An 18,756-nucleotide genomic window follows, 5' to 3' on the forward strand; every position below is an offset into this window, starting at 1 on the left:
GACCTCACAAGAAATGGATGTCTAGTGTGAAAGATGTGAGTGAAAGGGAGGAGTAAAGTCCTGACATGAACCTAGAAATTAAATTCAGTTCTGTGGATAAAAAAGCCAGTCACTGTACAAATACAGCAGAGTCCTTCCATTTTATACATCAACTACCATATGTTAACTAATCCATACAGTTTGAGAACTGCAGTAGCAATCTGATGGCAGATTATCTGAGGCTTCTCTACCAGTGACCTGGTTTCCTGCGTAGCTCGCAGAGTGACGTGGAAATAAGCTCTTTTGGAAGTAAAGCCAATTTGCCCCCAAAGATTAGGGCAGATCTGTCTGGACAGGCCAAAGACACAGGCTACCTCTGCCCTACTCACAATCACCTAGGGTGGAAGAGACTGATGAAGCAAATGAGAGAATGAAAAGAGGAAATGGAGAAGCTTCCTGATCATATAAATTACTTACAAAAAGATACCAGTGTGTAGTCAGACCAATTCCCCCATATGAACAAACAGAGACAAATACGTAACTATAGGGTGCTGACATTGTCTTTATTTCAGTTATATGTGCAGCGAGAAGCTGTGCCAGTTTCATTAAAAGAAATTGAGTGAAAATGGAACAAAAGAAATGATCGATTGTGTTCTTAAAAAAGGTCTTTTTCAGGATGAGTTTCCCTTCGGTCCTACGTGGCAGTGAGACAGCACTGAGCTGAAATTCAACCCCTTATTCTTGCACTTTAGCTACATTGCACAGCAAAAAGAAATAAAACTCAATGACCCACAAAAAAAAATGTATTATGACAAAGATACCAACAGTTTTGCATAAACACTAATAAGAAACTACAGTCCTCTTCCCCACAAGTGTTTTAACAAAGTTTTTAATTCACAATGAACACAAAAAAAAAATAGCATCAAACTGTAAATGCAGCACAGTTAAATCAGTCTGATAAAGCGGATAATGAAGTCCGTGACGTATAGGACTGGTAGATGGAATAGATATGATCAGAGTAGTCAAAAACAGTAGATGGCAGTGAGAATTTGTAGTGGGTTTCTTCATTTGTCTGACTCTATGTACTGTAAACAAAAACTTCCCTTTGGTACAGCCTTTGCATGTTCTTTTGTTGGTCATAGTTAAATTCATTAAAACTCTTTTAGAGCACTAGAAAATAAATAAGCATATTTAAGACTATTTAAGCTTTCAGATAAAACAACACTGGAATCCAGAGTACAAAAATTGGAGGTGAATTTGGTTGACGAGTTAGTGAATGCTGAGTGGAGGATTATTTGGTCCTATTACGGTCCAAAGCACATTTGGACAGAACAGCACAGAGCCTACATGATCAGCATTTGCTTTCTTTCAATAAAAAAAACCCTGTTTTTGAAGACAACCAACACCCCTCTATCACTCTCAAAACCAGAGCCCTTTACATACACACCGATAAATACACACTGCTACCCTTTCACCGTTTCCAGTTGGTCACAAATCACATCCTTCTACAGTATTTGCAGAGATGGTGAGGATTTGTTTGCTTTGAACTTCTCTGTTTTGCCCTTCCCTCCCCCTTCCTTCTCTGGCCCTGAAAACAAAACTGTCCTTTAAACACCAGACCTCTTCCTCTGTTTACTCCTTTTTCGCTCTTCCTTTCTTTTGCTTCTTTCCATCATCCTCCACTTCCTCTGCTTTGCTATGGCCGTTAGTTACCATAGTGGTGCCGTTTGCAACGGCCTTGCCTCCCTTCTGACTGGAGAATGGTTTGCGTCGGTATGCGTGGTAGTAGAAGTTAGCGAACAGGATGATGAAGGTGACAGCATAGCCAATCAAAGCCCACTGCATCCAGGCGGGGAATGGACAGCCTGTGTAGAGCGAGTGACCTGCGTGGCCGATGGTGACGTGGAACTGGATCTGTTCAACACAAGAGTTTGGTCAACCGTTAGATAACATAAAGCAAACGCTAGACTGGAACATTATAAAAGGGAAGGTTTTTGTCCAACAAAAGCAATAGTAAGCTCTGTGAATGTGCTACAGTCAGTCCTTCCGCACAAACAGTTTTGTTGCTGCATATCCATGATCATGTAATGAAAAATGAAATACGAACTATCAATGACCTCAACAGAAATTCACTTACAACCAATCTGGTTATTGTCACAGTTCTTGGATAAATCTTGGAATCACATACTGATACTTCATTTTTTTAATTCTTGAAAATGATCAAGGATAACCATTGTCAAACTGCCAAACAAACAGGAATGAATTGATGAGAATATTTAGAAGAATGTGTCTCAGAACAAAGGTTTAAAACTTTGAAAGATCTGAATTAATGTGGTTGTTGATGTGACCTGCATACTACTAACAACAATTAAATCCTTGTGACTTTCTACAATAGCCATTAGTAATTGTTAGTCTAATGTGATTCCTACCATCTGAATAATGGTAAGGTATTTCTTCCACCAGAGGTACTTCTGCATTTGAGGTCCCAGAGCTGCGAGGCCATAGTACCCATACATTAGGACGTGGATGGAGGAGTTGATGGTTGCACCGAAAAAAGCTGCAGAAAGTAAATCACGTAAGTTAATAGTGACAAACACAACCCACAGTTATAACGATCAATTCTGCCGAAACCGACTTCCTGTTTAAGGGCCGGATCTACTAAGATCCTAATTTGTGTGTACTAATTTGCATGTGCAATCTAGAATTTTGCGTGTGGGGTTGAACCGCCGTTTGCTGGTGATTTACTAAGAGTGATTGCGTAAATGACAACAGGTGCAAACGTGTTGGAGACACGCCTATTTAAATGAGGGTTTTGTGTGTTTTTTGTTGGTTTGCAGCATGGTGAGTTTGGAGAGACGAAAGCACAGAGCTAAATTTGACCCTATAGAATTAGAGGTGTTGGTAGATGAAGCAAATAAACACTTAAATGAGCTACAGCAAAGGCGCCTTGCTTGGTCTCATTCAAGGGGTGTGTGTGTGGAAACCTAATAAACCTGGCCATCTGGCGCGACATGGCATTTAGGACCTCAGACAGCACATCTGAAAATAGGACCAATGGCCCTGTAGCTTACCGGCCAAATTAAAAGCTTTGGGAAATGTATCCAGATGCCATTTACTATCACCCAGTTATATGTATTTATTATATTACAGAAATAGCCCATGTTTTGGTCATACTCCAATCAGATCTGTAAAAAATTCAAATTCCAACTTGATATCATTGATACTTGCTGATTTATTGCATCAATCCACTTCCTATCTCTTATAATGGGAACATTTTTCAAAGTCACACCAAATCCAGAATCAGATCCAGATCCAAATAATTTCACTAACTTTTGTTGACATCATCATAAAGAAGCTGTATACCAAATCTGAAGTCAATCGAAACTGTAGTTTCGGAGAAAAAGACGATTGAAAGTTTTACAACGGACGACAGAGCACAGACGACGATGATGACAGACAACGACAACAGACGATGACGACAGACACTGCCGCCGGACGCCGAATGACGACAATAGCTTATGGCCTGTCGGCCGGTGAGCTACAACGGGATAAGGAGATCCCAGCTGTAATAGCTATTGTGTGCTGAAATGACTCAGATGCAAAAAAAATGCAAACTTGCCAGGAGTTTTGTCATTGCAGATATTGTGTGATTGGCTCCAAATCTGTTCTGACTTCCTCCAACAGCTCCAAAATGACAAGGCTGGATAGGCCATATGTTTTAATGAGTACTCCCTCATTCATTCCAAAAACGTTCATGCAAGGGTGAAAAACGCGTTCTCTGTCTTGTTTCATCGTCTCCTTCTTGCGACAATAACCGCAGCCATGTATGTGCAATTACACATACAAACAGTTTGCACCTCCCTTTGAGATGTGCTAAATATAGACGCAGTTTCTATGAGTAAAATTGTTTTCAGGTTTGACAAATCACTTTGCGTGTGCTAAATTAATATATTTACATTTTCTCCTCCCAGCACACACACAATTGCGTGTAAACGCCCCATATTGCATATTCATTGTGCCAAACATACTAACTGGATGCAGACATGCTATTTTGCACCTTTGAAAGACGCAACCCTTAGTGTGCACTGTTAGTAAATCAGTTTGTGCATTTTTTTGTGTGTGCAATGAGTTTACACACGTTTTTATACACGCAAACCTTTAGTAGATCCAGCCCAAAGTGTATAAAACACAAACTCAGATACTCACATTGTCCACCGGGGACCCATTTGATGCCAATCCACCAGAGGATGAACATGGTGCAGTGATGGTAGACGTGGAGGAAGCTGACTTGGTTGAACTTCTTTCTCAGGATGAAAAATACTGTGTCCAAGAATTCCACTCCTTTGGAGATATAGTACCACCACAGAGCAGATGCTATCTAGAGACACAAAAACAGTTTGAGTGAATTTATTTGGATCATTCTTAGTGAATCCTTGATGCCAACATGACCAAGTGTGATGGCACCTTTGACACCTCTGACAGGATGCACACCATAACAGTGTCAATAGAATCCTCTAAGAGTCTTATTCTTTTCAGTTAAATAGCAAAAATATTTAAGAAAGCGGGGAAGAACGGGTACATAAAGGTCAGTGTAGGTATGGTAATGGCATGCAGAGCTGTTAGAGGTTTTGTATATTAGTACAACATGTGTACATGCGAAGCAAATGCCTTGTTATTCATCCACACTTCAGTTGTGCAGATATATGACACTTGCTCATAAGGGGAAATTAAAAGCTCAGTAATTAAGTAGCATATGGAGAGATCAATAAAACAAACACATCACACATTTACTTACATTAAGATATTAACCCCTTATATTATTCTACTGTCTCTCTGTATTGTTCTATATAGCTCAGCTTCATTCCTCTCTGTTTACGTACACATACACAGAGTAAAACATTTGCTCTCTAAGCCATGACGCTCTGGTATCTCTTATCCCTTACTAATGCCATCATTAAAGAGTAAGGCCCAAAGGTGGAGGAGAGGGAGGAGTTTTAGAGTGGTGAGATGAATTACTCACGTCACTCCTTGCACAGGCCACACCCTACATGTCCTCAAATCACTACAGATAGAAACTTTTAGCTTCCAATCCTCTCTTTATTTCTCTACTAGTTTACTCCAGACCAAAATAAATGCACTTACCAGAACGGTGGTTCTTTATCTAAGCAGGTTTATTGGGATATGAAGTCATGCCAGAGCTGTTTTTCTGGATTAATGTCTTTCAGTATGTAGCTATGTTCTATGTATCTTGTTTTTGCCCTGCCCCCTGAAGGGTAGGCAAGGGGTATTGTTTTTGGTTCGGTTTGTTTGTTTGTTAACACTTTAGCAGCAAAACTAGTGGTTCAATTCATACCAAGTCGAGTTTATAGATTGCCAGTGACCCAGAATAGATGTCAATACATTTTGGGAAAGGTAGGTCCAAGTTAAAATTTTTTATGATTTTTTACAATCTTCCCATTTACTTATAATGGGTGAAATACATGCGAGGGGTGGGGTTTGTTGTGCCTGGCACCACTTGTTTGTTGTTTGTTATGTAGGAAGAAACTTACCCTGACTTCATTGACATCATTGGAGTAGTTGACAGGCTGACAGAGGTAGCTGTATCTGGCTGCTCGGGAGCCTAGTAGGAGCTGAAGAAAAAAAAAGAAAAGCAAACTAAATCAGAAAAGCAGTTATCAAAAGTGAACTCTAAAATGACACAATTTTTCAAGACACAAAAGATGCAAATGTCTTTCTTCAAACCAGATGTGTTACAACATTTTTCAGATACTAAAATCCTTGCCTTACACATATCTCACAGTATAATTATCCAATACATACCACTCAACATGGTTCATATATTCATCTAAACCATAATTATTATCATGCATCTGAACACTCACTGTTCCACCCTTACTATGCAATATGAAAGAGATGCAGCTGTATTCCAGTATTTTCTCTCTTCATTACATTAAGCTGTACATCTATCAGTAGCAGCTTACATCACTGCTTGCATTTAAATTCCTTTACTGGTTTTCTCCACACTATCATTCTTATTGTAATGACACAGTGAAAACACAACTGAGAGCCACAACAAATAGCAGCTGCAAGCTAGAAGGATTTTATGATATGAATTTAACTGAGCAGATTGAGTTGCTGCCCTTTTGTCTTTTTTGCATCATGACAAACCAACCTATATGAGACCAAGTTGAATACATGAACCATTAGACAAATAGAAATGTCTCCATGTGTAACACAGACCTCTTTGGCGATGTAGAAATTGAGGACCACCATACTGAAGTTGTAGACTATGAGGGTCTTCCTGAGTGTGTACGGCTGGCGATCCTGCATGTATCTAGGCCCCGCCCACAGGAAGAGCAGGTACAGGCAGCTGATGGCCAGAGTGGGGAAAGGAGATGACATCATGGGCCAGTTCTCCACCCTCTTGTCTGGGAGTAAAAAGAGTTATTTGCATCATTAGTGGCACTCTGCACTTATCTTTTTTAATTAGAACTATCATATGACAGTCTCCTTCTTCTCTAATCACCCTATAGTTAAACTGTGCACACTTATGGACCACTTTCCCCTCACTCTGCAAGCAAGTTTGTGATTATGCAGTCATTATTGATGAATGATTTTGTCTGAAGTCTGAAGATAAGCACTGCAGTTGAGTGATTTACCACACAAACATTCAAGATCCCAGCTTACCTGCTATAGTAAGGCTCCATTTGTAAAATTCTACAGTGTCATTCACAAAATGTGTTACAACCTCCATGGCTCTGCCGTTGGTCTTGATTACACTGGATCAGAGAGAGGGAGAAAAAGTCAGTTACTGAACAAAACCCACATTAAATTAAATGCCACACAAATGTAGACAGTTGAACTAGTAGTTTCACTGTGTAATAAATCAGCCCTTTTATATGGCATTTGTAAAACCTGTCTGCCATACGCCTAAAAGGCAATATTGTACTGAAAAAGAACCCTATTAAAGTCGCTTCTAAGCCCACTGAGCTCTTGTCAGACATAGTATGTTTAAAATAGCCACAATGTGAGCACCTCTTGGATATACTGTGTTTTATATGATGCTAATGCAGGGAGTTCAGTTCAAGATAATAAAGTTTTTCTCCATTCCCCATCACTGGAAACATCCTGAAAGATCACAAAGCAGCTTTTCACATGCTTTCATTTGAAAGATCAGAGTAACAGGAACTCCATAGGATGTTAATGCACTTTGCATTGATTCTTATGATTGCTGGTCAGTCACAACAGTTTAAGATAATAAAAGGAAATGGAGGACATTGGATTCTGCAATTCCTCCTCCTCTGTTCCTGATGTTGCTCTCCGTTTCACCAGGCCTCTAATATATTTAAGTTAAATAAAGGACAGATTCAATAACTGAATAGCACGTATTTAATAACTCATTAACCTATTTAAAATGAACTATTCAAGAATGCATCACGTAATAGCTCAGTAGTAATAAATAGAAATAAACTGCTGGTAGTAAGCTCCATCAAGAGTGACTCATTGACTCAAATTAGCCTAACCTGTGTTGCATAATAAACACTTGTTATCCACCTGTGAGCTGGAAGCAGATGCCTCTTTATTAATCTATAATTAATCCGATGCGTCAGATAATCTGTCCTTTAAATTATTAAATGCCTTGTGTGCAGTAACTACTGACCACGGCGGAGTGTTCACTAACAGAACAGTGCACATGCATTTTTTCTTTTTTTTAATTTAACCTTAGAGTAATAATTTTGCAGACACTTCCAAACTTCATAATGACAGACCCACCCTAGTTTTGGTTTAGTGATGAAAATGGGATAGAGCGGGTTAACCGGGTTTGTGCGCACACAAAAAGGCAGGGGCGCATGTGTCAGCAGGTTTCGCTCGGGCCGCTCAAGAGGCTTAAATTCAATTGATCAACGAGCTTAGACACAGGCATAAGTACAAATGCTCAACGACCCACAAGCCTGTCGATGGTTATCTGACTACATGTGGCACATACACACAAAACAACTACATCATGCAAAAATAGACTTAAACTCAACAGGAATAGAGCCGAATATAACTGGAATGTAATAAAATGAGCATATTAATAAAGAAGTTAGCTTATCTGCAGCTACAATATTACAGCATAGATGCTTTAGGTTTGCAATTTTAGGTATATTTCTGTTGCACTGCTTTTTTTTTTTTTTTTTTTTTTTTTTTTTTTAGATGAACAGGTGTGCATCTCACAGGACCAAAAACAACAAACTGACGCAAACATAACATTCACCAAACTGTGATTTAAAAAAAAAAGAAGCTATGTTGTCTTATATATTATAAGATATGAGGCTATTAGCGTGTCTCCTTTGACCCACTGAGGAATAGAATAGTGTGGACAAAGGGACACCACAGCGACCTAAAACAACCCCAGACATGACTGAAAACTTTACTACCTTTTTTTAAAGCAAACTGGAAAACATAACGGAAATGTGAAAAGCTAAAGTGCAGCAGGTTTAGCTAGGACACAAGGCTGAAAAGACGATACTTACGTGCTCGATATTTAAGAGCGTGTAATGACATCCGGTGCAATTTGATGCCCAACTCCTTTCAATTACTGCTCCGTTTTCTTCTTCTACCGTTTACAGCCGCTCAGTCTTTACACCGCGCCGGTTTAAGTTCGACATTAAACAGAAATTTGGCAAGAAACTACACAAGGCAAGTGAAAATCATTGAGTAAGATAGGCTAATTATGCTTTCTGTCCGTGCCGGCCGCTCAGTCGCATCATCTTCTTTCCAATCTCCAGACGTTTAGATGCCAGATGGATGTGCGCATGCGGGGATTCACCCTCATGTCTCGTGTGTGCACGCGAGGGAGAGCTGATGGCAGCATATGTTGGACTGAACGACAGGAAGAGACGTCTTATTTATATTGGTATGTAGTGATTAAAAGTACGCGTAAAATATATTCATGAATTACTAAATACCCAAGAGTAGCCATTCACCTTATTAATAGTCCTAATGAACTTCTGTAGAAATGTTTGAGCGTTAATGCAAACCAGCTCCTAACACATTAGCTGCCAATTTCCCGTCATGCCCTTGTTGGTACACAAGATGGCGCCGTCAGGCTTTCATTGAATCTAGTTGTCAACTTTCAGCTGCATTTAGTTTCCTCCTCTGTAAACCCACAGGGCAGGGACAGGGGTCTCAAACTCATTTTACTTCAGGGTCCACATACAGACCAATTTGACCTCAAGCAGTAAAATAACTGCATTATAACCTACATGTAATAATTAATTTGTTTTAGTGCAAAAAAGTACAAGTGCAATTTTAACAATGTTTGGCCTCAACTTCTCATTTATTGATTGATTGATTGATTGATTGATTGATTGATGTATTTATTTAGAACATGAATGTCAAACAGAAGAAAATAAATAAACAAAACACTTAAACGTAAGACATATACATATTCGAAAAGCAGTGAGAAGTACAACTTATAAACTCCCACCCCTTCTCCTTATTTTATTAATAACAATAATAACCTTCCTTGTCTAATCACATCTATACACTATGCCATAATATGACTGATACTTACTAGTAAATAATTAGGTTTCTGGCTTTATATTATTATGAACAAATATAATATGATTTACATAAACACATAATACAATAACACATATATGTAAATACATATTCATACACAGATCTATACACACACATATACACCTACATATATACACACATACATACACACCTATACATACATATACACACACTTACCACATACTTGTACATCTTTATCACACCCAGTGATTTACACATGTGCATTACAGTCACAGCTGATCTACAAAGACATTTAGTAACAACCATACTATTGTTAAAATTCCACTTATTTTCTTAAGGAATGTCAGATTGTTGTTTAGATTTTTTGTGGATAATTTGTAGCCGTAAAAGTTTCATCATTTCACCAGAATTTGCTGTTGTTAACTATATGTTATTTTGCTCTTATTTTACTGGTCCAATCCACTAAAGATCAAATTCCACTGTATGTTACCCCTGAACTAAAATTATTTCAACACCCTTGACTGCTGATATCTTCAGTGTAATCTTTTCACAATACATATTCATCTCATGGGCTAGTTTGGTTGGCTAAATTTGGCCTGCAGACTGCTTGTTAGACACCGCTGTCATAGAGAGAAGAAGTAAGGTTTCCAGAAGGGAAGTCTGAGTGATTATGTTACAACTTGGTTCCCAACTTTTTCACCTTGAGACACAAAAAAATTATTTCATGTCTCTTGGGACTCAGATTGAAAAAAATACTGAAGTACTGCATGAATTGGCATAAAGTCTGCATTTTTAAGATAAGATAGGTTTTATTTGTAACACACACACACACACACACACACAGTTATACATAGTATGATGCACAGTATTTTTGTATCTGTTGTCAGTAGTAATATGAAATAATAAGTACACATACATTATTGAGCTGAGTTGCATCCTTTTCATTGCCTTACGTCTGCACAGCTTAGATCTCTCCTCCTCTTTTCACATTTTATTGCTGTCATCCACCTTTCTAGATTCTTTCTGACAACACTTGTCTTACACTTTAATTAGAATGATTCAGGTATCTTAAATTGTTATGTATTTTATATATTTTAACATTGATGACCTAATAAAAACTGCCCTGTGACCCATTTTTTGGGTTAATAATTCCAGTTAGTAATGCAATATTGCTGAAATCAACAAAAGCAATTTAGTTTTATTGTATTTTTATAAACTAGGGATTTTCAGACTTTTTCAGTTCAAGACCCAAAAGAGAAACCCGATGTCTCCCTGGGGATCTAAATATGTAAAAATACATTATGAATGGCCTTAACTTCTACATTTTACTCACTCTTCAATTATCAAAACACAGAAAAATTTGATAATCTAACTTAAAAAGACACTGCATTAGACAGAGGAAACAAACAGTATTCACATGCTTTATTACAGTAGAAGTACAAACAGGAGTAAAAATACTACTAATTAAAAGTAAAAATCAAAATGTTACTTCAATAAATGTACACAGGTATTTCCAGCAACATGTAATTTAAAATACACAAAAACTAAAAGTAGGTCTTGCTCATTCTGTAAGCTCTTTTAAAGGTCTAGTATCATCATAGAATATCATATAAACATTGTGTTAATCACTAACAAATATATAAGAGCATTTTGTCATTGTACTTTGTCAAGTTTCGATTATAAACTGAAAAATAGTGAAAGAATGTACGATTTTTCTGTATTATTTGTGCATCGTTTATGCAAAAAGGGTTCTACAGCTAATACTATTGGGTAGTAAAGTTGCTTTTGCAGGAGGTAGCAGTTGGCTATTGTCACTGTAGAGGCACTGTTGTTTATAGTAAATGGATTGGATTTATGTAGAACATTTTTACATTGATAGCACCTTAACACACTGTACATTGTGCCACTTTCACCTATTTACACTTGCAAACACATGTTCACTCCAGTACACAATGGATTAATGAGGTAATGTCTTTTTTAAAAGTAGAGAAAATTAGATATTCAAAGCGAGGAAATTTGAACAAATTCTACAATAAATGGCAATCGTTTATGGATTTTTTTGAGACAATATAATTCCCTTTCCCCTCCCTTTTTTCCCCCTCTTTATTACTTACTTATTTATTTATTTTTGTATGTTTATGTCACCAGTTTAATTATTTTATCCAGACTATGTCTTAGTGTTCTTTGCATTGTATTGTTTGTCTGGTTTCATTATTATTTGTTCCAAAAAAAAAAAAAAAATGCAAATCTGAAAGTAATGGTGTTTACAAACCTGGTTAATGTTGACATCAGTGTGCCATGGTGTAGGCATGTATCTTTTGTTTACTTGTATGCACATCAATAAAAATATGAAACAAAAAAAAAGAAACACAACATGTTCACATAACAATGAAAACCTGTGAGCAATAACCTCAGGGGTGAAGACAGTCCAATTTTATCCGTACATAGATTCATTTGATTAAGCTCTACCTGCTTCATATATAAAATCTCCACACTTCTGCTTTCTCAGTCCCAGTCATGCTTTGCTTGCACATTGGCTTCTGTGGCAAGTCCAGTAAAATGGTACAAACCTGGCCCAAAGACTAAAGAGTAGTAAAACAAAGGAGAGTGGTTTATGTGTGCGCCTGTTTGCAGGGTGCAGTTTATTTCCCCTTTGCCTTGATGGTTCATTTCATGACTACAATTGCACTGTAATTACCATACTTGCATATATTTGGTTGGGCAACTGAAAACCTCTCATTTCAGTTATTGACGATCTTACAAGCATACTTCCAATCCTAAAAATCAGGCAGGAAGCTGTTAGGGGCAAAAAAGGATGGTTTTGTTGCAATAAAAATAGTTTTGGTATCAGATGTAATAAAAGCAGCATTTTTATAATTAAACATGTGTTATTATTTTAAAAATAGGACCATATCTTGATTTTGTAAAGGTTTTGGCATCAGTTCGTCTAACCTGCTGCTTGTGCTTTATGTTTTGCAGGTCTATATAGTGTACATAGGACTGGTCATCAACAAGACAGCTCCCCCATGTGGATAATCTGCAGCCGTTTAGATAGTGATGTATAACTTGGTGAGTTTCACTTATAGTATAAGGATATTACTCCTATAACTGATGCACAAACTATGATTTATTTCACGAATTCATACAGGATGTTTCATGACTTCTTGATGTAATAAATGATGATTCATTTTTAACAGATCATTAGGTGAATGTATTTACATAAAGGAACTGATATGTGACCAAATTAGCTGGACTTCAGTTACATGAAACTTTATTTCAGAGCCATGTCCTCAGCCTTTTTAAAAGCAAAACAGCACCTGTTTTCATAGAAAAATGAAAACAGGTTTTCATAGGAAAGTGAAAACAGGTGAGTATTTTTAAAATCAAACTAGTTGTTAGATGCAGACTGAAATGCATCCAAGAGAAGATGAAAACCTGCAATGGGGAAACAATACCAATGTCTTATTATATTAAACACTGTTTTTCATAAGACCTTTCATTAATTCTTAAATTAGATACATCAAAATGTGATCACTTCTAGATATTCATTCACTTATTCTTACCATTTTTCATAAAAATGATTGCATCTGTTGGTGAATTATGCTCTTCACACAGATATGATTGAAAAACATTTCCCTGTCTCTGCTCTGGTTGGCAAATGTAAAATCACAAACATAGTTACATAAATAAACTTTAATAAGAGTTTTTCCTGCAGCTTCAGGAACTTTTATGGTTCAGTTTTTCTTAAGAAGACTTATGCACACAGGTGGGGCTTTAGGGGTCCTCACACAAGAAAATATGAAGTTTTCCAATAAAAGAGTATAATTTCACATACTTTTGGGCTATATCTTTGTACTGAAGACTGGAAAATCTAACTAGCCTGAAAAAATACTGAGTGCAGCTGTTTGGAAAAGTTGCTTTATTTATTTATTTTACTTAATTTGGCTTAGGTGGTGCCCAGTATAGCTTGGGTTCTTTGTAAAGTTTTGGCTTTATAATGATAGAGAAAGAACTGCTTTTATACTACTGTGACCCAAATAACATATAACATATCAGTCCCCATAGTTTATGGACTAACTGTGAGTTAACTTGGTTTAACTGATGTATATTAAGTATGAATTAATCACATAAAGTGATATGACCTGAAAATGTGTTAATGAGTGACAGAAATACATGATTCGTATTCTGTTAATTCATAAATTAAAACATCAAGAGTCTTGCATTAGGTAAAGAGTACTGAAGTATATGACTTACACCCTTAGTCTGACCACATTTCTCATTAAGTTTTTCACATCTAATAAAAAGAGAGATTTTCCCCTCCAGTTTCTGTCAGAGCCACCTGCACAACTACACACCACTACCCTGCTGGCACACACACACACACACACACACACACACACACACACACACACACACACACACACACCACACACACACACACACACACACACACACACACACACCTACACACACACACACACACACACATGCACCACACACATGCAAAGACAAGCACACTCTTATCTGTGTGGTCCTTGGCTTGGCACATTCAGAATGTGGCAAATAGAGAATGTGAAGGAGGCAGGTTGGCGGGCCTAAAATCAGAAATGCCATGACTACTGGTCTGTAGCTCCACCAACCACATCTAGGCAACCTGGATGTTGGGTTGGCTTCAGATTGTGGGCTGAATAAACACACTTAATATTAGAACAGCCCTGAATAGTGCACTAACAGTATACAGTTTCAAATTAAAGTGGTACAGTTTATGCAAAATTGCCATCTGTTAAATGAGTCCCACTGAGTTAATCTTATTTGTGGTTTTTAAAAAAATCAAGGTACATTTACATCAATTCTATCCACTATTAGGCTGTACTTTGTCAGAGATTACATACATTGTAAAATAATAATTTCGTCTCATTCGGAAAATATGTGACAATAATCTAAACTAAAAACTGAAAACAATTTAAAAAATCAGTTTGGTCCTTTAAAAGCAGCAAAAAAAGGAGTACAAGGACAATTTAGAATGTATGTGACAATGAAAGGGAAGAACCATTTTAACTATATTCAGATTAACGATACTACTCCCACATACAAGAAGAACAGATTAATGTGTACTTCATAGAAAATCTTTTTTTTGTAACTTAAATCTTTATTGAGTTTTATGGACAATGATAATAATAACCAAAAAAACTAAACAAAAAAGAGAACAAATGAGTACAAGAGAAAACAATGTGCCTGGGTAGCAAAAGCCAGTCTATTGATTTTGTGTAAATATAGTCTGTTTATTCCACTTTTTATCCAGTTGTGGTTCTTGCAGTCTCAGTCTGTGTGTTAATTTTTTCCTTTAGAAATGTTTCTTCAATTGTGGATATCCACTGGTCCTTTGATGGAATGGTTGCCTTGCCCCAGTTCGTTGTTATTTTTTTATTTATTTATTTATTTATTTTTTGCAGCTATTAAGAGTATTTTAACCAATATTCATCCTTTTTAAGAATGGTAGTGTCCCGAAAGTTACAAAGATATGGAACAAGAATCAGTGTATAGAAAATCTTTGTGAAGCAAAGATTTTACTGATTAAGTTCAGTTTTCATAGTTTGATCAGAGCATCATGACATTTTAACAAGATTATTAGAGAAGAGTGTAAGCTGTTTAACCACAATGTTTAGATCGTCATCTTGGAAAGTACCAGTATTTGAAAGCCCTTAAAGGTTAGTTATAACAGAGACAAATAAAGCTTTTGTCTGTTTATTTGCATGCATCCAAAAATGTGCCTTTGTTTGTGTCATAGTTTGCTATACAGTAAAATTCAAATGACATGTCAGTCAGTCTACTTCCTTTTTTCACACTTCCTATTTGGTTTCTCTGGGTTTTTCCTTGCTTTCCTTTTTCATTCTCATCTTATTTGCTCTTTTTCTTTCACTTCATGTTATGTTTTCACGGCTTATAAAGTATATATACAGTAGAGAGTCTTTTATCACTCATCTTGGTCTTCTAATGTCTCTTTACATCTGGTAGGGACATTTTCAACAGGGTAAGCATTTCACAGTTTCCAACACAGCAAACGCCAGAGCACAACCTTCTTGTCTTAGCCCCCAAACCATCCATCAGAGATATATTAGCCTGTGATTTATGCAGGAACACAGTGTGCATGAACCACCAAATCTCTGTAAGGGAAATTTCCTTCTGTAGGGCACATTCACAGCCAACCACCTGGGACGAACCATTTTCCACATACCACTGGAGCGGTGCACAGCTTTAAAAAAGCCTTATGGGAAATACCTCTCTCCAAAACATTCTCTGAATAAGGGGGTAATTTCTTTCACACAGGGCTCCTGTGACTGGGATAGTGACTGAGGTGGGAAGTCTTGCAAGCTAAAGTATCTGTTTGCATTTATCCCTGTGTTCAGAAAAAAGCAAAACTCCTGAACAAAAATAGACTTTCATCAGCACTTGGACTGATTTGGTTGATTTTTTCATGACATGTGAGAGGAGGAGTATTGATAGAAATAAAACTGTAACTCAGTCAAGATGTATTCTCGAGTGCTGCCTCTGTTTCAGCACGTGCGGCCAGGAAATTACAGGCTTAAGGAGATTTGGCTCTCAGACTGTGTGTACTGTATATATACTTACTTTTCTCAATGGACCCTCTGTGTCTATGTGGTAGATGTGTATATGTGTATATACAAGTGTGTGATAACCGATCTCTGTCAGACTGCTGTGTCTGCTCAATAGAAGTACACCCTAAGGCAGGACTAAATCAAGTCACTATTTGTGTTTCATCATTATTATCAGATCTGCATCATATAATTGTATCTATGCTTTCCATAAGAACATCAGTAACTGAGTCCATGCTCCTTTAATTAACTACAGTTGCGCTATAACTACAGATTCTCGAATTGCGTCTAATTGCCATGTGTCATTTTCTTTCACAGTTTCTGTGTAACCTGGAATCAAGTCTGTTCCATTAGAGTCTTTTCATATGGTTTTAATTGGAAAAGCATATGCATCAGACTGAAATTTTACTGGCTTCATCCAGTAGCTGATCCCTCTTCGTCTACAGTGGCTCACTAGATGTGGCATTAGGTCACAGCTTGTGCCATTTTGAGGATAACTAGTTTTTTTTTTACTGCTCCCTATAAAAACAGGATTTGGGCTCAACTCTGTACACATACACACATATATGTGACCTACATGGGCACACACACAGTGTCTTGTCCTCATTTGGCCTCTGCGTAAGGGGAAACCCACCCCTGTCAGTGTTTGTAGCCAGAAGTGCCCTAGGCCCACATGATACCTCAACACAGGACTGATGATGGAGCACCAATTTTCCTCCTATACTGTTATTGTTACACTTCTTTTTTCTGTCTTTAATTTCTTGTTTTTCATTTCTTTCACCCTTTCTTTTTTCCTTCTATATTTTCTTTCTTCCTTTCTCTCTGCCTGGATCTTGGCACATGCTAGCACATTTTCCTTCCCCTTTTTAGCCAAAACGTCCTGTTCCAGTCGTACAGTTTCTATTTATTCTTTTTTTTTTTCCTGTTTTTCACTTTGTCATATTTCCTTTCTCTGACCTCTTAAGCATTTTCATTCATCATCATCTTTCAGACACAGTTTCTCTTCTGCTATTCTATTCTCTTCAGTCCCACGAGTACTTTAGCTCTTACACAACTGTGCACTGTTAATAAAAGTTGTTTTTGCCCATTTAGTTCTGGGGCCTGAAGTATCAGCTAGTCATTACTTCAATGAAGAGTTAGAGAAAGGTTAAGAAGTGATATAAAATGATAAGTGCTTTTAACATCAATAAATAGCAGTAATTATTATCATAGAGAAAAAGCCAACCAATGGTATAATTTAAAGGGGTGCACATTGTAATTATCTCCTCTAGTCTATCTGTGCATCTCTGGGCAGAGCGGTTCACTCAGTCTGAGGGCCTTTAACAACCGGTGGCTGTGATAGTTCCTGCTTCTCAGAAACAAGAGTTTTGTCTGTTTCTATCACAAGTTCATGACACAGTAATACATCACTACAGCTATAAGATATAAGATACTATCATTCCATATTTCTGTATAGTGGTAGCTGTGCAGAATTATCAACACTGTACAACAGCATTGTCTGTGAAATGTTTGACATCCATACACAAAACTACGTTGTCATTAACCCTTCATTGAGCAAGTGACTATTTTTGGTAATTTCCCCAGACATTAACTATGGGTTATGCTGCGTCATTCAGAGAGATTTTATAGAAATTTTGAAGCTGTAAATAGTGAATATGAGTGATTTTTGTCAGTTTGTGACCTTATAGTAGTTGTTTTATTGCATGTATTTACCTTTTAGCAAGTGCTGCTTAGATATTTTATGGCAAGAGGAGGGAGATGATGTCCAATAACACACTAAGGTTGAAATTTTTAATTGAGTATTTCAATGAGTGCCCTGTAAATGGTTAATAATTCCCAGACTGTGGTTAACCCATAAAGACCCAGTGCTACTTTTGTGTCAGTTCTCAAATGATTTTTTTCTCTATATTTAACCTTTCTTAAGTGTTTTATCACCATTTCTTGTAATATTGTCCTTTTCATTTTGAGTTTTTTCATTGTAAATCATGTATTTATCTAAATTTAATTCACTGATCATGTAGATGTTCATAAAAGCTCAGCGTAAATTCAAAGGTTATTATATCACAAAGAGAGAAAACTGAAGAAAAAGTGACTTTTTCAGTAAAATACATCATTAACTGAACATAAACCCAGTGTGTCTATCCACTATCATTGATCCAACTCCATGGGTTTTACTGGTGAATCAATAAGGTAGAAGATGACACTGTTCGCAACAGAGCCTCTGAACGTCCAAATGGGTCATATCTGATGAGCATGAAAAAATGAATAACTGTATTTTACATCAGTTATTTACATGGATTGACAGGATTAATGGATCAACAGGTATTAAACAGTTTAGATCAGTAGATGGTTTTGGTCGCCAGTGCCTGTTTAGGTCTTTATGGCTTAAATATAACAAGAAATTTTAAAAACAATTGAAACAGCCTTTTTAACTCCACATGTGAATTTTAGCATAGTGTAATACATTATTTTGCCGCTACCAGGAAACATCAGATATTTTTAGAGCACACTGAGACTACATAAGCTCATAAATAAACAAAACTGATGTTATGTCTTAATGGTTGTTATATCTGATGCATTTTGTCATATCTGTTATGTAACTTTTTTTTTTTGTAAAACATTCTGTTGTTTGCCT

At 36.9% G+C, this 18,756-nt stretch overlaps 1 protein-coding gene across 1 annotated transcript; it reads right to left on the reverse strand.

Annotated features, from left to right (window-relative positions):
• Positions 1 to 521: 521 nt before the first annotated feature.
• On the reverse strand, positions 522 to 8,731 carry LOC115415470 (elongation of very long chain fatty acids protein 4-like). The gene is made up of 7 exons (XM_030129057.1): positions 8,496 to 8,731; positions 6,667 to 6,758; positions 6,220 to 6,407; positions 5,529 to 5,609; positions 4,186 to 4,357; positions 2,409 to 2,536; positions 522 to 1,893 (listed from the first exon to the last, which is right to left on the reverse strand). Exons 2-7 carry the CDS (start codon positions 6,731 to 6,733, stop codon positions 1,612 to 1,614), a joined length of 918 nt encoding a protein of 305 aa, XP_029984917.1. The 5' UTR covers positions 6,734 to 6,758; positions 8,496 to 8,731; the 3' UTR covers positions 522 to 1,611.
• Positions 8,732 to 18,756: the final 10,025 nt, after the last annotated feature.

Source organism: Sphaeramia orbicularis, chromosome 24 (genome assembly GCF_902148855.1).
Source record: "Sphaeramia orbicularis chromosome 24, fSphaOr1.1, whole genome shotgun sequence".
Classification (NCBI taxonomy): domain Eukaryota; kingdom Metazoa; phylum Chordata; class Actinopteri; order Kurtiformes; family Apogonidae; genus Sphaeramia; species Sphaeramia orbicularis.